Raw genomic sequence first — 23,471 nt, forward strand, 5'->3', positions numbered from 1 at the left:
GGCTACCTTGTGTCATGCATTTGGGTCCAGAAGCCTTTTTATTTTGTGACATTATAATTCTAGTTCCATTCTATTCATTTATATAGAAATTTTAAATATTGATATTGATTCCTGACACTTTACAGAGTCCATGGCCTGAACCCCCTGCGTAAGCACAGGTGACAGTGGCAAGAAGACACCTTGAGCAGAACCCAGTTCAGAGGTGGTACCAGAGCTACTGCCTGCTGCCATCGTCCTGCTGCCATCGTCCTGACAGTGCCAGGCCCTCACTGGCATCCCACAGGGAGACAAAACACACAGTCAAAACACACACACACCAACAGGCAGACACAGGCACACACACTCATACAAAGAGAGACTGTATGCCTTATTAGGCAGAAATGAGCAGTTAAACAATGAACTATGTCCTGAGGCACTCTCAGGTACTGAGTGGGCACAATGTTTCATCTTATCTGACCCTCAGGATGTCAGGACAGAGGCGTCTTTAACTGGAGGTGTAAAAGAGCATCAGCTCCTGTGTAAATGGAAGATTAGGCACAGTTCAGTTTTAGCTCTCCAGTGCCAGACACACACACCACACGCCTGGTTGTCCTTTCCACAGTAAGGTACACTCTGACCATATTAGGACAGTGTGCAAAGACTCAGGATGCAGCCTTGTCATGTGTCATGAGGATATATATATATATATATATGAAGGGCAGATACATTCTCATCATCACCTGTGTGAGGCTCAGAGTAGACACACACCAGCTCAGAGATCAGAGGAAATGGCAAAGCTGCACAACCTAACAGTGGGACTACTGCTGACTGTGCTGCTGCTACTGCAAGGTGAGACCAGGCAAAAAAGAGGACCTGATTCTCCGGCCATTATCTGATGTGTCACAACTCTCTAAAGGATGAATTTATAATGAAAAGTGTTTCCATAAAGTATTTTTTTTATTGTATTTGTTTTTTCCATAGCGAGTGTTCTATATTCTCTTCTCAGGTGTTGGAGGGCAGCAATATGTGTTCCCCAAAGCAGGATGGCTGCCACTCTGCCCTGTGCTAATGTGGTGGACAGATTCCCAAAGTGTTCATCTACTACATGGATCTACAACAGTCACAGAGAGGCTTTTGTTGAGGAAGTCACCATGGGGAAGATCAGACCAAACAACACAGACAGAGCTGAGAGACTGAGTCTCCTCCCTGACTGTTCTCTCCACATCACTGATGTCACCACTGAGGACGCTGGACAATACACCTGTCGGCAGTATGAGGGTGGAAGACAAATTGGAGGCGATGCTACGGTTGAACTCTCTGTTCTGACCAGTAAGTGTGATCAGCCAGACATTCACTTATTAATTAATTTATTAATTTAACCTTGATTTATTCTCGGACTTTCATTGAGGGTAGTCCTAATGTTCAGTTATGCCGAGAGTTCGTGTTGTTTACAGTGCGTTGAAGATTATCCCAGGATGTGGGAGCATTATGGCAAAAGGCTGAATTTCCCAGCTCAGAATATGAGGAACCTTGAGCATTGAAAAGTCCACTCTCTTGGCACTGAAAAAGTTGATGTTTTGATGTTTTTTTTATCCAACTTCATGTACAGGTTGGACTTGACTCAGGCTAGTTAAATGTTTTTATGCTTAATTTATGCTTAATTCTCAATGGACCCTTTCAAGAGAGTTCCATTATCAGCATCATAGTTGGCCCCACAAGACTTCCTTTTTAACATTCCATATGTTATCTTAATGCAGAGGAAGTAGATTGGGGCCCAAATAGAACGTTCAAGCATTGTTTTTGTTTACCTTGTTGAAAGGGTCCATACGTACCTGCAGTAGTGGATGTCTTTATTTTCTTTTTGTCTTGTAGTTTCCTTATCTAGGACAGAGGCAAATGGTGTTGTGACTCTGCACTGCCTCCTACACACCGACTATAATACGTGTGAGAATGCAATGCTCAAAAGAGATCTGAGCTGGGTGGGTGAAGGAGGAGTGGAGCTGCAGAACACCAACAGCCTCCAGATTAGAAGAGTATCTTCCTGTCACATCACACTGACTATGGAGCTCAGAGCGCCAAACCCTGGTCACACTCAGAGGACCTGGACCTGCCAGCTGACTGCAGGAGGGCGGGTTCAGACTTCTGTCTCCCACACCATCAGAGTGCCTGGTCAGTGATTAAGGGCTTGTCATATATTGTATGTTAAACATACACCATGTACATGGTATGAGAATTAGAATGCGGTTTTTCTGACAAGACTTCACTCTTCTTAAACTTTTGCAGTGGTACCAACTAGAATCCCTGTAGTGACAGCCCCAGAACCAACCACATCAGCAACAGCACCACCACCATCTCCGTATATGTGCGTGTGTGTGAGTGTGTGTGCATGTGCATGTGCATGCGTGTGTGTGTTTGTGTGCGTGCGTGTATTTATTTGTGTATTCCAGAGATTCTTATCAGACACAGCATCCTCCTCAAAGTGCTGAGTGTGCCTGGGCTCATTGGAACTGTTCATTTAGTGAGGAGGAGGAAGCAGACCTGTGAGAAAGAGTGACACACACACACACACACACACACACAAACACACACACACACACACACACACACACACACACACACACACACACACACCATAGCTCACCGTATCTGTTGGCTTGATCGCTAAAAAAATGTATATGGGTTGCGACTTAATGAACATGGGAAATTGTGTGTTCCAAAGCAAGATCAGGAACCACTGACTTAAATGACTTCATGGCATGTAGCCTACTTTGTGTGAGTAAATTCAGACATTGACGTCATCTGGAGCTTTTTGGAGCAACATTTTTGTACGTGCACTGGGATATTTTGTTTGGCCATCAATACGGTGTCCCTATCATATCTGAAACAAATCTACTCATACTGTTTAATAAAACCAATACAATGGGAGTGGAAGCTAATACAAATAGCATCGGTCTAAGTGTATCAAGCATTCTTGTGTTTACTGTACAGCACAGTTCCTATGCTGGGCTTGAACCCATAACCTTGAGGGCTCAGAAGGAGAGGCACACTGCTAGCATGGTCTGTCACCAGCAAGTCTAGAGGTTTACTGATTGCACAACATACTAGCTGCATGGCCTCTTACAGCAGAATGCCAGTGCTTTAAAGGAACACGGAAATTAGCTTACTTGCAGTCTACCTCAAAGCTGAAGTTAGGACACCTTTGCATTGTACAGCTTATTTATGCACTTAACAGCATATTTATACATTTTATACTTTTTTTACATTTTGTGCTTGGGAATTGCAATTTGATGACAAATAAAATTAATTGAATGGAATATCAAATGTAATTGTACTTTTCTTAAATTATAGCATCTTAATAATCCTAATTATGTCATGTAAGCCGCTTTGGATAAGCATCTGCTAAATGCATAAATGTAAAATCATGTTTTATTAAAAATGTTTATACATACAAGTGTGTGTGCAATATCTGCATGTTGGCTCTATTTTGTCAAACTGATTAAACATGATTTTGGAGGACCTTCGCCAAATTAATACAATAATAAATGAGTTTCTTATAAACTCACTGAAGCCAGTGACATTATACATTGGGACATGGAAAAACTCACAGTTTATTAAGTGACCATGTATAATGTTACTGGCTTCAGCTTTGACTGTTCAGAGGCTATTAGTGGCCATTAGCTAGAAACCAATCTGAAAAGGTGCTGTTTATTTTTTTATTTCAGAATCAACATTTATTTGTCATTGAACAATTAGATTTAAAGTGCATTTGCAACATAAAAAGGACATCAAGGCTTGAAGCTGATATACCACATTCACGCATGGAAGCTAAAGTGCTTAATGCGTTATAAACCTCAGATGTGTATAAAACAGAATAAATAAGGTATAGGCGCTAAAACAATAGGCATGTAGTCAGGATGGAATGATGCTCTGGCAGTGTTTGGACTCTTGTGGCAGTGCTTGGTTCTGGCCCTGGGGATGATGCTGTTTCTGAGTCTGTTGGTTCTGGATTTGATGCACCTGTAGCGCCTCCCAGAGGACAACAGGTGAAACAGATGGTGACATTGGTGTGAAAATGTCTGTGATGATGTTTCTCTCTCTGCTATGCCTATTGTTTTAGCGCCTATACCTTATTTATAGGCTTAGCAGAGAGAGTCAAAATAACATGAAAAACCGCACTCCCAAGCTTTTTCCTCATAATGCTTATATTTTATTGAACCATGTCCACTAACACAAACGCGTTTCGGCCTAAGTTGTCATCAGTGTGACCAGTTTTTACATTCTATACACAGACACCATTAATGTAGAGGAGGGTGACGTCTCTACACAGACACCATGTAGAGGGGGGTGACGTCTCTACACAGACACCATGTAGAGGGGGGTGACGTCTCTACACAGACACCATTAATGTAGAGGAGGGTGACGTCTCTACACAGACACCATGTAGAGGGGGGTGACGTCTCTACACAGACACCATTAATGTAGAGGAGGGTGACGTCTCTACACAGACACCATTAATGTAGAGGAGGGTGACGTCTCTACACAGACACCATTAATGTAGAGGAGGGTGACGTCTCTACACAGACACCATTAATGTAGGAGGGTGACGTCTCTACACAGACATCTTGTAGAGGGGGGTGACGTCTCTACACAGACACCATGTAGAGGGGGGTGACGTCTCTACACAGACACCATTAATGTAGAGGAGGGTGACCTCTCTACACAGACACCATTAATGTTGGCCGAGCACCACTGTGTGATAAACGAGGAGAAGATTCACACGTAGATGATTGAGCAGGTCCTCCTGAGACACCAGCCTCCAGGGGGGTTTTGGTGCTGATCTTATGTTGGTGTAAAGGTGTCTCAAAACCCAGTGGGGGAACAGGAGTTGAATTCCATCACAATTCACACTTCATGACACTTAGCTGCACTTGGAGGAAACACACACAGAAGGAAGGCTGACTGCGTGTCTGGAGGCTTGAGTCCACTCCCTGTGCTCTGATGGTGTTGCTGATCTGTCTGATTCTGCCAGACACACACACACACACACACACACGTAAAAACTTTAACACCTAAAACACATGTAGTGTAAAAAAAAAGCTGGATATGTCGTGTCTTTTTCTCAGACGCTCTCAACCCCACACAACACCTACACACTGAGGTCATAGGATGGTAATAAATAACTCATTTAACTCACATTCCTGTAAAAGGACTATTAGACGTCTTTATCCCATGTATCTTGTTTTGTTTCTATGCTTCAAACAAACTCAAGAGTTTGTCATAAGAAAGACCTGAACAAACTGAGGTCATAGGATGATAATAGATAACTCATTCCTGTTTCACAAAGTGTGTATGCACGCATGTACACACACACACACAGCCGTGGCCCACTGGTTAGCACTCTGGACTTGTAACCGGAGGGTTGCCGGTTCGAGCCCCGACCAGTGCGCCGCGGCTGAAGTGCCCTTGAGCAAGGCACCTAACCCCTCACTGCTCCCCGGGCGCCGCTGTTGATGTAGGCAGCTCACTGTGCTGGGATTAGTGTGTGCTTCACCTCACTGTGTGTTCACTGTGTGCTGTTTGTGTTTCACTAATTCACCGATTGGGTTAAATGCAGAGACCAAATTTCCCTCACGGGATCAAAAAAGTATGTATACACACACACACACACACACACTCATCTGACTCACCACATAGCTGCATTTAGAAACACACACAGAAGGGAGCCTGACACTCGACACACAGACAGAAGACAGAGAAGAGGACGAGTCTACAAACGATGGCCTCCATCCCCTGTGAGTCAGGACCACATGGGTGAGTTGGAGCTAACGTTACCTTGGTAACCACTTGTATAAACAGTGGTGCTCCATTCTCTACATTATCATTACATGTAGGCTGACTAACTTTTTGACTTGGCCATTAAGACATCATGTACTATAGGCCTAGAGCAGTGTGGAAATCAGTTAATAAAGCTCAGTAAATCTCAGCATACCACGCTAATTTGGTGGGTCATTTTTTATCTATATCTATGTACTCTCTCACCCAAGAACATGGCAGCTTGTCAGTGTGTTAGGCAGGATGTTGTCAATTCACTGAATTGTGTTTAGGTCTTTCTCATGACAAACTTTTGAGTTTTCAAGCAACATAGAAACAAAACAAGATGGATGGGATAAAGATTACTTATTGTGTTGTTCAGTGTCTCTGAATACAACATTACAATGGATTTTAATATTATGCATTTACTACAAATACAATCCAGATTTTAAAGGCACACTATGCAGGTTTTTTAGCTTAATATGCAAGTTTTTTCACTTAATTTACCTTCATTTAACAGCTTCAGAGTCATTTGAATGGTTATATGACTTTTTTCGGGTTGAATGGTGGCTGTCTCGCTTCCCCCTAGCGCCTGTGAGCGGAAAAAACACCCTTGCAACTGTGGGCCGGCGGGCCGACGGCCTCAGTGTCAGGAAATATAACGAGTGTAACGGTTCAGTGTGTCCCTCGGTTTTGAAGTCACGGTTTGGTTAGTGTAGATTACTGTTAAAGACTGCATTTGGTACATTCGGTAAACATCTGTATTGAACATAACGTCCTGTACCTTATTACCCCTAACAAACAGACAAGCATGAAAAGAGGACAGTCTGTCTCCCTGTCTCTCTCATTGCCCCTTCTATCTCTTTTTCTCTCTCCCTTTCTTTCTATGTGTGTGTGTGTGGTGTGTGTGTGTGTGTGTGTGGTGTGTGTGTGTGTGTGTGTGTGGTGTGTGTGTGAGAGAGAGAGAGAGAGAGAGGGATTTGTTCCTGTATAACATTATACAGTGTAGCACAGGTGACAAACAACTACCATTACATTATCATCTCTATACTGCAACAAACTCACATATTTTTGTAACTGAATTGAATTTTGTAATTGAAGTGTTTAATTGTTTCCAGTGTTAACTCTGACTGATGCAATGTCACCCCCAGGTGTCCGAGGGAACACCCCCACTGTGTCGTCCAGAGTGGGTGGGACAGCTACTCTACCCTGTGCTAACGTTGTGTATCCCAACTGCTCCTCTACTACATGGCTTTATAAATGGAATACACTAATTGAATTTGGAGAAAAATCTAAATATCTAAACAAAGAGGCTGCAAGACTGACACATAGAGTGAGTTTGCTCTCTGACTGTTCTCTCCACATCACTGATGTCACACCTGAGGATGCTGGACAATACACCTGTCGGCAGTACCCAAGAGAGGGTGGACCAAAACATGGAAACGATGCTCTAGCTGTTCTCCAGGGTAGGTTTAGTTGTTGTTGTTGTTGTTGTTGTTGTTGTTTTCAGGCATTCAGTCAAACTAACTGAAGTAAAACTTATTGGATATATTAAGTCTGTATAATAGATTTTTAGTTTGTACCGGTAACTTTTTTGTGTATGTAAAGTTTTGTTAACTTGTCCTCGTAATATACTCAATACACAAATGTCTTCAATTTATACTGAATGTGAAACAGTTTTAAAGGAGAATTCCGGTGTGATATTGACCTAAAGTGTATCGAAACATGATACCGAGTGTGAACGTATGTCTCATAGCCCATCTCGGCTTGTCCCCTGCACTCCAAAATCTGGCGCTAGTTAGCCGATGCTACCAACATCTTTTTCAATAGTGGTGCTTCGGCATCGGGCTAGCCATTCAAGATTTCAAGATCTTGAAAAAAATTCAAGATGGCTGCAAACGTTAAACTTCGTGAAGATACTGTCTGTATAAATCGTCTTGTAAGTAAACTACCAGTGCTTTTTCAAAGTTCTCAATGTCTCGTTTTAAATGTCAGGGCCCTAGGAAGTCTACCAATGAAGTGTGGAGATACATTGAGCCTCGTAAATGGGTGTAAAACAGTGATTTATTTGCATGGCTAGCCCGATGCCGAAGCACCACTACTGAAAAAGTTGTTGGTAGCATCGGCTAACTAGCGCCAGATTTTGGAGTGCAGGGGACAAGTCGAGATGGGCTATGAGACATACGTTCACACTCGGTATCATGTTTCGATACACTTTAGGTCAATATCACACCGGAATTCTCCTTTAAGGGAATGTTCTAAGAGTGTATGACCTTTTACTTCATGTTTACATGTAGTTGTCAAATAATGATCTCACCAGCTGTCTTGCAGTAAAACTTCATAATAGCACGGCTCAACATTTGAAATGGTCTGTATTTCCTATGATGTGTGTGTGATGAGTTATACAGTATATTTATGCACACTGTCTCATCACACAGGTGATAAAGTCACAACCTCTTCTCCCCCAAAGACAACAGTCATCACCGCCTCCCCAAACTCAGGCCCATCAGGTACAGCATGAAGACCACAATTCCCTCAGTCACAGATAATCATTCTAACATTAATCAAATTGTGCAACGCACTATTCACTTTTAAAGCCATTCGCTCACTCAGGAGACAGATTTTTAGTTGTCCTCGTAATATACTCAATACACAAAGTTATTTGTGCATATGTGGAGCTGTTTTAAGGGAATGTATATAGGAGACAGCTGTAAGTCCTGTAAGTGCTGGTGTTAAACCCACACCTTGTTCTGCCAGATGTTCCTCTGATAGCTGGTGTTAAACTCACACCTTGTTCTGGCAGATGTTCCTCTGATAGTTGGTATTAAACCCACATCTTGTTCTGTCAGATGTTCCTCTGATAGCTGGAGTTGGTGTCTCAGTTGGTCTTTTGGCTGCTGCTTTGATGATAACTGTGGTGATGCACAAGAGAAGGACAAGTGAGTGTTTCACTGGCAACTTTATGGTAACTTTACTATAAATACGATAATTCTACATTCTATCATTTAATCTTATTATGATCGCCGCGCAGCGAAGCGGCGGTCATATAGGTTTAGTCAGATTATTATTATTTTTTTTTTCTTTTTCGCATGCTCAAATTAACGTCAATGATTCCCTGGACACTGAAAGACCGGGGTACACGAAACTTGGTGGGCATGTAACCCCACATGGATAGCATGAAACCATCGTTTTTAGTTTTGATCTGTAGCCCCACCGCTGGACTGCACCCCCCCCGAAAGGAGGGTAGGGCAGACACAGTTTTCTGTTAATATCTCGAAAACCGTAGGGTTTAGGAGGACCATTTTTTTTTGTATGTTGATCTCAAGGGGCCATGTCAACCCATTCCATAACCACTCATTTCATGTATAGCGCCACCTAGTTAAACACAAAAAAGTAAAAATGAGGTGTTGTAATTGAAGGTATCTGTGACCTAACATAGTCAAAACTGCACGAAATTGGAAGTGTAGGATCATTATGACACCCTCTGTATGCACGCCAAGTTTTGTGGAATTCCGTTCATGGGGGGACACACAATAAATTAATTTATGTTACTATACTATACACCAACTGGCCTGTAGGTGGCCGGAGACAGTTTTCTGTGAATATCCCGAGAATATCTGAAGATACCTTCAATTACAACACCTCATTTTTACTAGCCCCCCCGCTGGACTGGACCCCCCGAAAGGAGGGTAGGGCAGACACAGTTCTCTGTGAATATCTTGAGAACTGTAGGGCCTAGGATGACCATTTTTTTCCGTATGTTTGCCTCCAGGGGTCATGTTAACCCATTTCATGTGCACACATGTGCACAAACAGATACACACACACACACATACAGTACATTCACAGTAATCATACGTATGACACATACTCACACAGTAGACATATGTACGCTTGCATGCACAGGCACATACGCAGGCACACACACAAGCACGCACACACACACACACACACCCACACACATAACATAAACATAACACAAACAATCAAGAATTTCTCAGAATTATGAACAGGCAAGATGGAGGTGGGGTTGTATAAAATGAATTTTACATGTGAAATCTATGAACTAATCATGTTTTGGTACTTGTTGTCTAGCAGATACCAGTGAGAATTGAGTGTGGATAATGCAATTTAGTGAGATAGTTAGAATCATATAGGCCTTTCAGCGTGATTTCTTTTTGTGGAAAAAATGTGCTGGACTGGGCGGCGGTCATATTTTGTACCGCTCTGCGGTACATCTAGTTTATATTCCAGATGCTGGAGGGGAGCACAAATTAGTGAGTAATAAACATTTTCATGATTTGTTCCACAAAAATAATGTACACGTGACACTGGTTTTATTTCTTTATGAGAAACATATTGCCATTTATGACACAACTCTACTTAAGTTTGCATATAATCTGAAACTCATTTTTTTCTACAGCGTCAAAACAGGACCAATGCCACAGCTGTCTGGTCTGTTCCACTACCGAAGTCCTCACTTAAAGTAAGCTAATGATATACTGGCATTATATACATCTATCTGAGATAGAATAGATGCAACAGTTACATCTACTGAGAGAGAGAGAGAGGAGGCTGTATAGGAGGATGAATTGATACTTATTGTTCTGCACAATTTACATACAGTGTTCTATACTTGATTTTATTCAAGACAATGGTCAAGTCAAGTCAAGTCAAGTCAAGTTTATTTATATAGCACATTTCATACACAGAGGTCATTCAATGGTGAATATCAAATGCCATACTAATGGTTTTGAAAAACAAAATGAAGTGAAATTCAACACTTTCTCTTTTCTTCTTATCTGGGAAACTTTTATTACCAAAAAGGCTGGCATTTAAATTTAAAATATGGCATTAGAGATGAGATGAGGTGGGGTATGGGAGGGTGGATTGTGACCCTATTATTGTTCTGTACACTTCATAGAGTGTGTCTATATTCTTGATTATTAACTCAATACATACAAATATTTTGACAAGACAACTTGATTGTGAGTCTTGATATTGAATCTGAGAAACTTGATATTGACTCTGAGAAAAATAATTTCTAAAAGTTGCTGAACCTTGACATTAAACTTTTCCTGCCGACGAGAACCTCAGCCCCCCTGCTGGAACCTCATGCCACAATTTTGCCACACCAAGACAACATCTCTAGATCCGCTACTGCTCTCTCTCTCTCTCTCTCCCTTTCTCTCTCTCTCTCTCTCTCTCTCTCTCTCCCTTTTTTTGTATGAAGGAAAAAGAAGTTGATCTGCACTATGCAACCTTGCAAGACCTCAGTCCATCCCAAGTTGCGTTCTCTGCTGTGAGTCACTACTAATCATCTTTGTTTATCTCCACGTTTACACTTCTTGGCCTAAGTTGATGTGTTTGTTTATTGGTTTATTTATATGTTTGTTTGTTTGTTTGTTTGTTTGTTTACATAAGCATTCTGAGGACACTGTGACCTACAGCACCATCATGGAGTTATCTGCTGGTGAGGACCAGAACAGCAGCAGACCAGCTGGAGGACCAGCTGACCCCAATGCTGTTTATGCCGCCGTCCAGAGTATTAACGCAGGCGCACATCACATCCACTGACATAAACACATGTGCTTTATGGATTAACGCAGACGCACATCACATCCAATGACATAAACACATGTGCTTTATGGATTAATGCAGGCGCACATCACATCCACTGACATGAACACATGTGCTTTATGGATTAACGCAGGCGCACATCACATCCACTGACATGAACACATGTGCTTTATGGATTAACGCAGGCGCACATCACATCCACTGACATAAACACATGTGCTTTATGGATTAACACAGACGCACATCACATAGACTGACATAAACACATGTGCTTTATGGATTAACACAGACGCACATCACATCCACTGACATGTGCTTTATGGTTGCATGCGATTGTGGGAGAGCTCTCTCACACGTCTTTTTACAGTTAGTGTTCTTGCCAGGGCGAGTGAAATGTGTCATCCTCTTTTCCTAACACACAGACAGTTGTTGATAAGGCTTGCTTTTTATAGATGCTCAATTTTCCATAATAGGAGATATTAGAGTTCTTTTTTGTTTTTGTAATGTTTTTGTTAATATATACATTTATTAGCAGACCAAACGAAACACACCAGAGTGGTAGCTCACCCCTCCCTCCCTTCAGTATTCCCAGAGAAACTCCACACAGGGTTTCGTTATTGTTTGGGTGACCCCATTTTGTTTGTGTTTTCAGTATTCGGAGACAGGGCTGCCTACAGAGACTATTTTAGGCTTAAAGTGGTGTACAATCTCATACAATTGCTGACTGTGCCTTTAAGTGTGACTATGTATGACTTAATAGATCTGCAGCTATTACAGAGTCTGCTTATAGAGTTGTAACGCTCTTTCAGATTTCAAGTACTCTTTTGATAGATCAACAGCATATTTCTAATGAATATTATACAACCAATGTGCCGCTGTAGTTTGTACCGCTTTATACAATTTTGGAATAAAGCTATTTCATAAGAAACTATTATAATATTTATTTCATTATTCTCCTTTCATATGTGTCTGCCATCCATTCACTGTCCTGCTAAATGTGAAAGACTGTTACCCTTTAACATGTGTCCTTAAGGAAGGAGGCTTGGGTAGTTCTATATATATAAAATCCTGCTTGTTTGGTTGTAGTTGGACATAGTGTAAGTTAACTTGAAAAACGAAACCACATATTGATCTCAGAAGTTGGCGACTGTGGCTGCCAGTTGTGCATTGTTGCTGAATCTTGCGTCATGTTGTGTAATTGTAGTTCATCAGCCACGGTGGGAAATCCCCTACCTGTGGCACAAGGAATTACACTCTTTTTCTGTGTGTCTGAAATTAGCTGCATAAACAAGCATGACACACTTGCTTGTTTACACACATGACATATCTGTACACACTTGCTTGTTTACACACATGACATATCTGTAGTCTTAAAGAAATTTGGTATTTTCCAGGGTCTATATTTACCACCGTTGGTCAAGCTGCGCTACTCTCTTTGTGGGGGCAAAAGCCTCTCTATATGACCCTCTATGTGAAGGCTACCAACGTCCCACACAACTCAATGAACTCAGACAGAAATACATTTAAATTCAATTAAGTTCAAAACATCAAATGAATCAACTAAAAAAACAAAGAAGGCAAAGTGGAACACAGAGAGCTTATAGCTAGTGTTAGCATAGTAGCATACATACCAATGGTTTATAGCACACCCAGGCAATTTCTACCTGGAGTTACTTTGTACTATAATGGGTCCTAAAACCATCCGGCTACATATGTTTGGATGATGATGAAATTTTAGTTTGGGACCAAAACAACACCTCCTTTTGCGTCCATTGACATTAGTTTGCGTCACTTTCGGTAATCGACTAAATCAATTACAAAACTAAGGCAATGCACTGACTACTCCTGTTTTATACCATTTCTTTACATGTAATCATATAATGTGGCGAGTGCTGTTTATATTAAATCACATTTATCTACGAACAACTAGGACATTTAGAACAGTAATGTAGACATGGTGGTAACAAAGTAAGTGGCTACATACCCAAGGGGGCAGGCGAATTCCCGGAAGTAGAAGAATCGACGTAGGCTGGAGGGACCACCTCTCTGCTAACTCCCATAGAAGTCCATTCATTCTAGGATTTTTTTGAAATACCATAACTTCATATAACATATATCCTGTGCCGATATTGTAGCTTCTGTGTAATCTACATAAACACTACAAAGGCAAAACAGACTCCATTACCTCGTCCGTAACGTTGGTTACCCATAAGAAGAATAGTTAGCTTGTTCGGTTGGAGGGAAGCTAGCTTTGACGTAATCTCTCTTTCGCGCCGTAGGGAGATAACCGTATTGTTTGGATAAGAAGCTCAGTCCACCTTACTGTCTATGACGGTAACTCATAAGCAAAACCCATAGATATATCTATGAGCAAAACCTAGCATACACGACCGTATGTTAAGGTAAAGCATTACACAGAGGCAACCTAATAATAATAAAAAAAGTAAACCTAATTTTTTTTTAAAAACGGCACTAATCATTTCAGAGGTTTTCGATGGATTGATCGTAGGTCGGAAAAGTGGAAAGAAGATTAGCTTCAAGGCTATAACTTTTTTGTTTTGTTTTAGCATGACTGTTTTTGAAGATGATCACGTATGGTAGCTTCAACATTAACACGACTTGGTGAGGATGATATTAATAATAATACATAAATAAATGTTTAACTTTGATGACTTTGAAGGCGAAGGAAGTGTGAGAAGAATTTCTGTGTATCTATCATATGAGTTACAAGATTCAGTTCGATGACTAACGTCACGAAGTTAAGTGTGAGTCTGCACAGTACTGGGGGGACCAACTGAAAAATCGTTCTATTTGACTCAGTGCCCTCCCATTGACAACGACGGAGTCTGTTCGTCCATTTCTTTTACTGTCTATGGGAGTTACATGGAACTAACGTAATCGCTGTAGTCACACAAACACACACAGACTCTCTCTCACACACACACTTTCTCTCACACACACACACACTTTCTCTCACACACTCGCACGCACACACACGCACACACACACCACACACACACACACATTACTCCTTATGTAGGCACATGAAGGCTAGTAGACAGATACTACTGAGAGATTATTTCAGACCCAGCGACAGTAGCATGTGTGGTTTTGCTGCTATAAGAACAAACAATGCTCGAGGAAATAGAAACAGAGTAGGAGGTGACTCTCACTCTCATCACACACAATCACCTATCACACACACACACACACACACACACACATATATATACTAACTTACCTCACTAACCACATAGCTGAATGTAGAGGAAGAAACACACACAGAAGGGAGCCTGATACTCAACCTGGAGTCACTCAGTTAACAGCTTTGTACACACAAACATACACACACATAGAGACAGAAGACAGAGAAGACAACGAGTCCACATTTGGCAAGATGGCGACCACCCTCTTCTGATAGTGTTGGTGTTCAGCCTGTGTCAGGATCACATGTGTGAGTTATAAGGAGCCAACGTTGCATGCGTAACCATAACATGTGGGCAGCTATAGGCCCAGAGCAGTGTGAAAATGACCCACCAAATTGTGGAAATAAGTTGCTACTAAAGTCATTTCTAAGCATCTCAATATCTAGTAGTATCTTCTCCCATGTTGTTAGAGACAGCATGTTGTCAATTCACTGTATCGTGTTCAGGTCTTTCTCATGACAAACTCTTGAGTTTTCTTGAAACATAGAAACAAAACTAGATAGATGAGATACTATTTCTCCTTTGACATATTCGTATGCCATCCATTCACCGTCCTGCTAAATGTCAAGCATTGTTAACCCATAAACATTTGTAAGTTCCTTTGAAAAAAAACCCCAACACAGACAAATATTTGATATTGATCTCAGAAGCTGGAGACTGTGACTGCCAGTTGTGCATGGTCGCTGAATCTTGTGTCATGCTGTGTAATGTGAAACAGGCTTGGTAGTTGATCGCCCACTGTGGGACTTCCCCTACCTCTAGCACAAGGAATTTAACACCTTTCCTGTGTATGGCTGAAATCAGCTGCATGAAAGGCCTCTGTAGCCTTAAAGGGGAAGTTTAATGTCTTTAATACATGTTTTTGTTAATTATTTTATGAATTATTCATTTTTCATTTTATTTTTCTCAGAATAAATTTTCCTTCCCTTCAAGGGTGGATTTTTCCTCATTGTTTTCATTGTGAGAGTACAATAAATCGTCAAAAGATTATTTTTTTTATACCTATATTTCTTTAACTTTACCAAAGGTGGCAATGGTTCTGGAGGGTACTGTATGTACTCTACCATTCAAAAGTTTGGTGTCCATTCCATTTCCATTCCACTCCATTGTAGACAGAATACCAGCTGAGATCAGTTGCATGGTTCTCCAATGGTTTCTCAAGGACACAAGGATACAAGGAAGTTTATTGTCACATGCATATAGTTACTGGAAGTAAGAAATGCAGTGAAATTATGTCTGGTGTCAGCCTATTTGTGCATTTATGGGGGGGGGGGAGGATTGGGATTGGGCGGGGGGCACCAACAAGGAGCACCCAAGAGCAACAGGGGCAAGGAAAAACTCCCTTACCAAGGAAGAAACCTTGGGCAGATCCACGGCTCAAGGGGCTAACCCAACTGCCAGGGGTCTTGGTGTGTGTGTTGGGGGGATGACAGGGGAGATGGGATAGTGTGCTGTGTATGTGGGGAGAGGGCAGTGTGCAATATGTGTGTTGGAGAAGCTTCCTCATGAGACAATGTGCTGTGTATTGGGTGGGGGGGGGGGGGTCAGTGTGCTGTAAGTATGTTGGGGATGTGTGTTGGAGAAGCTTCCTGATGAAATAATGTGCTGTGTATGTAGGGGAGGGGGGGGGGGGGGCAGTGTACTGCAAGTATGGTGAAGGGACTTACTATTGCAAGCAGAGTATATGTATGATGTATGTGAGTGATGACAGTGAAGATGTGTGTGTGGGCGGGAGGGGAGTGGAGCAGTGACTGTGTGTGTGTGTGTGTAGTGTGTGTGTGGGTAGGTGGGGGCAGTGTGCTGTAAGTATGTAGAGGATGTGTGTTGGAGAAGATCCTGAAGACCATGTGCTGTGTATGTAGGGAGGGGGGGGGGGGGGGGGGCAGTGTGCAGCAAGTATGTAGAGGAGGCTTACTGTAGCAAGCAGTGTGCTGTATGTATGTGAGGTGATGACAGTGATGATGTAAGTGTGTGTGTTTTTTTTGTGTGTGTGTTGGGGATGGGGGTGGGGTGGGGGCAGAAAGGCTAGGCAATCAAGGACATGGGTAGATAGATGGAGGAGAAATCAAAACAGTTAGCCTTTTGAAATGATATCAGATTAGTAAACAGAATGTGTCTATGGAACATTGGATGAATGTCTGCTAATAATGGGCAATGTAGATTTTCCATTAAAGATCAGGCATTTCTTTCTACAACAGTCATTTACAACATTAATGATGAAAACATAGACATTTCGAAGTGTCTCCAAACTTTTGAATGGTGAAAATATCATATCTCATTCAAAGACCTTAGATGGAAAAGTAACAATCATTTTTTGAAGCGTCCAGCCAGACTGGTGAAAAACATGCGTAATAGCCACTACAACAACAATAACATAATACAATATGGTGTTGTAAGATAAACATCATAAACACCCTTTTCAGTAAGGGTGTAGTAGAGGCTGTCTTGTGTTTGTGGTAAATAGTTCTGCAACTAGTGTGGAATCTGGTCATAATGTGCATATGTAAATAAAAACTGTTTAGCACAGTATCTGCTCTTTGGTGGCCCTTTGTGGCGTATCTTATTTTTGTTTGCGCAAGTAAGAGTGCAGGGGGATGTGGCTATTTACTTCATGTGTAATAAATGTGTCATGACTGTTTCAATGACACCATGAGTCCTCCATTCCACTCTGAAAATATCTGCTAGCCTATTAAATCTGAAGTAACCCTAAGTATGTCTGGTGTTATTTCAGTTGATTGTGATGTTTTGATGACTTCAATTAATGATATACATATACATTATTTCAATAAAAGTGCAAAAATCTGTGTAAATATACACAATTTAAGATATTAGTAATGGAACAAAATGAATTCTCTCAAGTTAGAAGGGAAGGTATGTAAAACAGATTGGCAGCTCTCTATAACCTATTCATTCAACAAAGGAATATTGGATAGTCTTGGAAGATGGAAAAATCTGCACTGAAATCAGTGCAGAAGTCCAGGCACCACAGATGATCATGGGAGGTGCTAAAGTCTTTATCATAATAGCTATAAAGCATTAAAACAAACGTCTGTTTTTCATGAGTTTCTAAAAGCCCTGTCGAAGACCAGAAGTGGCCAAAACCTTTCACCGTGTACAGGAAGAAATAGCACAGGCCTTCTTAACCACACATCAGCATGCTGCCTTTTAAGGAAGCACAGAGTGCCTGAATAAAGAAGAGAGAGTGACCAACAGCTTTTACTTCAGTGATGCACTCAGAGTAAAAGTGAAACAGGAGGATAAAGGAGAAGATGGCGTCCATCCAGTGCGCTCTGATGGTGTTGCTGATATGCCTGAGTCAGGACCACATGGGTGAGTTACATGGAACTAACTAATGTTACCTCGGCAACCACCAGCACTACTCTTGGTGTTCCCTATCACGTCTACCAACTACTACTACTGCTGCTACTACCAACTACTACTACTACCAACTACTACTGCTACTACCAACTACTTGTACTAAGTACTACTGCTCTTCTAAGGTTGTAATAGATTTGAATGTGAAATGCAGGCCAATGTGACCATGGAATCAACACTATAAATGTTATTGAATTTCCCCTTGGGGATCAATAAAGTATCTATCTATCTATCTGATAAAGTTACAATGAACTTTAATGTGGATGAGATACAAACCAGACATTGGACATGGGTCAGAATCAGAGGTCATGTTTAATTTTCAAAGGAAAATGGACATGTGTGTAAAGATTGGGGCATCAAGTTTAACATATTTCAAAGGGAATATGTGCTACCAAATGAATGTATTAATTACAAAATCATGTAACACTGTAGTAATTCCTCCTGTCAGCGGGAAGCACAAACTGACTGTTGCAGTTTTCATTACTCTGTCTACAAAGCAAAGGCTGTTTACACTTTCACAGACAACAGAAGTACAAAAACAGTCATACACTAAAAAAATAACCCATTTGATTTACATAATTTTAATATGTACATCGGTTGCACATAAATTAAGTGTCTAACATAAATTTAGCAGTTCTCTTTTACTTTTCTCTTTCAAAATTGATTCATGCCAAGATGACGCATTTTTAACAATGAATTCCAATGAAATTGTTTAAATTACGTTTTAAGTTAACAAGAAATATACATGTCATTTCGATATGATTATGTGATACAGATGAGGCTTATGGGTATATAGCATTCAGATGTTGTCATTAATATTGCAGCACCAGTGTTAATAGAATATAATTTGCAAAGTCTTGAGATGAAACATTGTGCCACAGTATTCAAAAGCATTCATTGTGGAAATTTAGTAATGTGTAACATGGAACCATTAATAACTTCTGTAAGGTGGAAGTTGTAAACCTAATGCACTCATGGTGGGAGCAAAGAATTGCATCTGAAAGCATAACATAAGATTCAACACAGCTCCAAATTATATTGGTCTCTGAACATAACTAACAATAAGAAAACCTGTGAGAACACTTTTGGCAACACTGATAGTTGCTTGATTATCTCAGTATTCTTGCAAAGGCTCATCGGAACACAATAAAGCGGTGACACCATGGGATCCCATGTGATCATTTCCTCTTCCTGGTTTCACCAAGGGATCCCATGTGATCATTTCCCCTTCCTGGTTTCACATTCATCTTACATGGTTGTGCTGGATAAATCCGTTGCGTTGGCACTTGGCAAATTATGTCAGTTCAATGTAATAACATTGTGTGCAAAATGCAATTCCATGTTTTGTGGTTTAGTAAATGTGACAACCAAGCATAACTAACTAACTCTGTTCCTCACTTGTTATGCTCCTCATACAGATGACAACACATAAAGCACTAGTGACAACCCAGTACCCTACTGGTACCAATACAAGGAGCCAAATAGTGTCTATTTGTCTTGCTTAAAGAATTATTGGACCTGTATCAAGAATAATTGGACCTGTACTTAATCTTTGCCAGTGACTTATGTGATCTCGTCCCCAGGTGTCCGAGGGCACCGCCCCCCCACAGTGTTCTCCAGTGCAGGTGGAGCAGCTAGTCTGCCCTGTGATAAAGTGGTTGGTCCTGGATGCTCCTCCACTAGATGGACTAATAGCACTGGAACACAGTTGGTTGAATATGGAAATATCCAACCTGCTGTAGCTACACATAGAGTGAGTTTGCTCCCTAACTGTTCTCTCCACATCACTGATGTCACACCTGAGGATGCTGGAGACTACACCTGCCAACAGTACTTGAGAGAAAGTAGAACACAACCTGTAGTTCGCCTGACTGTTCTTTATGGTGGGTTTACTTTTCTGAAACTCCGTAACCAAGTCTTTGAGAAGAATTAACGCTTATTACACCCTGGATACAATTTTAAATAATCACTGCAACAAGCTTACTGTACATGGTTGGAATTAAATTTAGGTTTATTCATGTTATTGACATTAACAGGCCGTAAACTGATGATGTCATTTCCTCCTGCAGTCTTTGCTTCCTCCAGAGAGACTGAGATGGAGGCAGGCAGTACTGTGACTCTCCACTGCATCCTGAACCCTTTTGGTGTCATGCAGAAGGTCATGATTACGAAATTCATCTGAGCGTGCTGGATGAGGGAGGGAAAGAGCTAAAGAACAACAGTAATGACCGAGCACGCTGTAAGATCCAGCTAACCGTGGAGCTCAGAGATCCAAACACCACTCACACTCAGAGGACTTGGAGATGCCAGATAACTGCACGAGGGCATGTTCGGACCTCTGCCACCTACACCATTAGAGTTAAAGGTCAGTGATGATGAGACACTTTTATATAACCCGCAAACACACAAATATTACATTTTTCAACATGTTTTGTGAAGGCAAATATTATTATTTTTATTAAAGGATAATTCCGGTGTGATTTTGACCTAAAGTGTCTTGAAACATGATACCGAGTGTGAACGTATGTCTCATAGCTCAACTCAGCTTGTCCCCTACACTCAGAAATCTGGCGCTAGTTAGCCAATGCTACCAGCAGTGTTTCGTTGTGATGCCTCGGGCATCGGCCTAGCCATGCAAATAAATCACTGTTTTACACCATTTACGAGGCTCAAAGTAGCTCCATACTTCATTGGTAGACTTCCGAGGTCCTTGACATTTAAAACTAGACATTATTTGCATGGCTAGGCCGATGCCCGAGGCACCACAACGAAACACTGTTGGTAGCATTGGCTAACTAGCGGCAGATTTCTGAGTGCAGGGGACAAGCCGAGGTGAGCTATGAGACATACGTTCACACTCACTATCATGTTTCAACACACTTTAGGTCAATATCACACCGGAATTATCCTTTAAGTTTATTTTTTTTATGTACAGTACATAGCTTACCATTTCATCACCTGAGTAATAACATACCTGTGTTTCCAATGCATTTTGTGAAAACTCAAATTAATTCTGTCTGATCTTCATCAGTACCAGACTCCACTCCAGCATCCCTTACAGACTCATCAGGTAAGGCCATGACAAACCAATATTCAATCTATTTCCTGTCTGGATGTGATAAACATGTCATGATCATATACTGTAGTTTCCTTTGATACTGATGATGTTATTCATTTAAGGGAACTCATATCAATGCAATTTCTGCTTGATCTTCCTCTCACTCAGTTCCAGACTCGACTGCAAGCTCTACTACCTCATCAGGTGAGACACCATCAGGTGAGACACCAATCCCCTGGACAACCAATCAAGGCCCAGATGGGTGGGGTGGAGGAGACGGAGGGTGGCACTGAGAACAGAAGGATGATTTGGGAAACTTGAATGATACAGGACAACTCATGTGTTCTTTGAATGATACAGGACAACTCATGTGTTGTTTGAATGATACAGGACAACTCATGTGTTGTTTGAATGATACAGGACAACTCATGTGTTCTTTGAGTGATACAGGACAACTCATGTGTTGTTTGAATGATACAGGACAACTCATGTGTTGTTTGAGTGATACAGGACAACTCATGTGTTCTTTGAAAGATACAGTACAGGACAACTCATGTGTTCTTTGAATGATACAGGACAACTCATGTGTTCTTTGCTCAAGCAGCTAAAACATGAACCGACAGCTTATAGTTCACATGAAATCTGTCTTTTATTTGTTGATTTGTAAATCCACATTTGCAAGATTTCTCTAAAAAATGTAGTTATCTGCTGTGCTATCTGCACCCCCCCCCCCCCCAGTCTTCCCAGATGTTGTTCTGATTGCTGGAGTTGCCGCCTCTGTTTCTCTGCTGTCTGCTGCACTGCTGGTGGTTGTGGTGATACACAAGAGAAGGACAAGTGAGTACTGTAGATCACAAGAAACACAGCCACCCTTAGTATGGCCATTTAATATAATTATGTGCATTACACAGCTACAATATTTATGTTTATATTGCAGATGCAAGAAAAGAACACAGATCGGTGAGATGTTTTTTTTTTGATGCACTTCAAATTATGACTGTTGAGTATTGTTTGTTTGTTTGTTTATGGTATTCTATGTAATTCGAGCCATTGTTTTTTTTTTCACAGAGTCAAAGCGTTTCATTAATCCATTCCGCCATCCAGTCTGCTCTGCCACCAGTCCCCTCAGTAAACATAAAACAATAATATACTAACAGTGCATGCATTCAACACAATAATATATTAACAGTGCATACATTTAACATATATTAACCGTGCATACATTCAACACAGGCCAAGAGCTATTGGCCAGTTTATAGGCAATTTGTACTGATGACCATGGAAGTAAAATAATGGTCTGACTGTGCTTCTGAGGTTGACTATCTGCTAATAATCTGATTCCCATTTAACTTATGATTGATCTTGTTGCCAAATCAATGGTAATGTATCGGTTTTCTGTACAGGAGGAAGAGGAAGGAGCTGATCTGCACTATGCAGCCTTGCAGCACCTCAACCCAACTCCAGCTGGGCCTTCTGCAGTGAGTCATTACTCATCATGTTTGTTTATCCTCATGTTCATGCACCTCAGTGTGGGGTGATACGTTTGTGTGTTTGTTTGTTTGTTTACAGAAGCAGTCTAAGGACACTGTGACCTACAGCGCCATAGAGCATTTCAGAAGCAGAGTAGTGGACCCTGATGCTGTGTGCACAGATGTCCAGAAGCAGAACCATAAGCAGAACCGGACCAATGCTAAGATGGACTCTGAGGACACTGTGACCTACAGCGCCATTAAGCTGCACAGCAGCAGAACAGTGGGCCCTGATACTGTGTATGCAACGACCCAGAAGGATGCCATGATACAACATTAACACAGAGTCACACTGACACATACACACACACAGACAGACAGACAGATAGATTGATAGACAGATATACAGACACACACACCTATGTCTTATGGGAGTTACATTTCCCTGTGTGTGTGCAGTGTTTGAGAAAACCAGATACCAAAACCTATGTCTTACATTTCCCTGTGTGTGCAGTGTTTGAGAAAACCAGAACTGGTTTTAAATGGTTACGGTTTTATATTCTGTGGATTTACTGGACTAGACTCTAGTCTTTGGACCCAGTCTTCTCTGTGTTTATCGCAAGCTACCACTGCAGCTGACTCTCTGTTGGTGCGACATTGATTATATTAAAATATTTTTTTACTGCTTGAACGACCGCATATCCTGGTCATAGGCCCATAGGGCGTGACCGGTTCATTCATGTTCACCAACTGCCTATTATTTGTTTATGTTTCTGGTATTTAGCAGATGTATTTGCACAAAGTGACTGATAATGACACCAATAAGCGATAACATGAACAGTTTACAGTAAAATCAAACAATATAATTAATGAACTAAATAGAATTTAACAGAATAATTATAACAACTAGATGTACCGCAGAGCGGTACAAAATATGACCGCCGCCCAGACCAGCACATGTTTTCCACAAAAATAAGTCACGCTGAAAGGCAT

General features: G+C 41.2%; 1 protein-coding gene across 1 annotated transcript; it reads left to right on the plus strand.

Moving 5' to 3' along the window:
• Positions 1 to 17,845: 17,845 nt before the first annotated feature.
• On the plus strand, positions 17,846 to 23,152 carry LOC121711188. Its single transcript, XM_042094550.1, has 9 exons — positions 17,846 to 17,906; positions 20,053 to 20,316; positions 20,983 to 21,021; positions 21,178 to 21,213; positions 21,748 to 21,846; positions 21,947 to 21,969; positions 22,078 to 22,137; positions 22,413 to 22,487; positions 22,579 to 23,152. Exons 1-9 carry the CDS (start codon positions 17,846 to 17,848, stop codon positions 22,816 to 22,818), a joined length of 897 nt encoding a protein of 298 aa, XP_041950484.1. The 3' UTR covers positions 22,819 to 23,152.
• The last annotated feature ends 319 nt before the right edge of the window (positions 23,153 to 23,471 follow it).

Source organism: Alosa sapidissima, chromosome 6 (assembly GCF_018492685.1).
Source record: "Alosa sapidissima isolate fAloSap1 chromosome 6, fAloSap1.pri, whole genome shotgun sequence".
NCBI lineage: Eukaryota > Metazoa > Chordata > Actinopteri > Clupeiformes > Clupeidae > Alosa > Alosa sapidissima.

Coding starts and splice junctions, on each gene's coding strand:
- LOC121711188 (XM_042094550.1), top strand. CDS start 17,846: ATGGCGTCCATCCAGTGCGCTCTGATGGTGTTGCTGATATGCCTGAGT. Junction 21,970..22,077: donor CAAGAAAAGAACACAGATCG/GTGAGATGTTTT, acceptor TTTTTTTCACAG/AGTCAAAGCGTTTCATTAAT. Junction 22,138..22,412: donor CTCTGCCACCAGTCCCCTCA/GTAAACATAAAA, acceptor TTTTCTGTACAG/GAGGAAGAGGAAGGAGCTGA.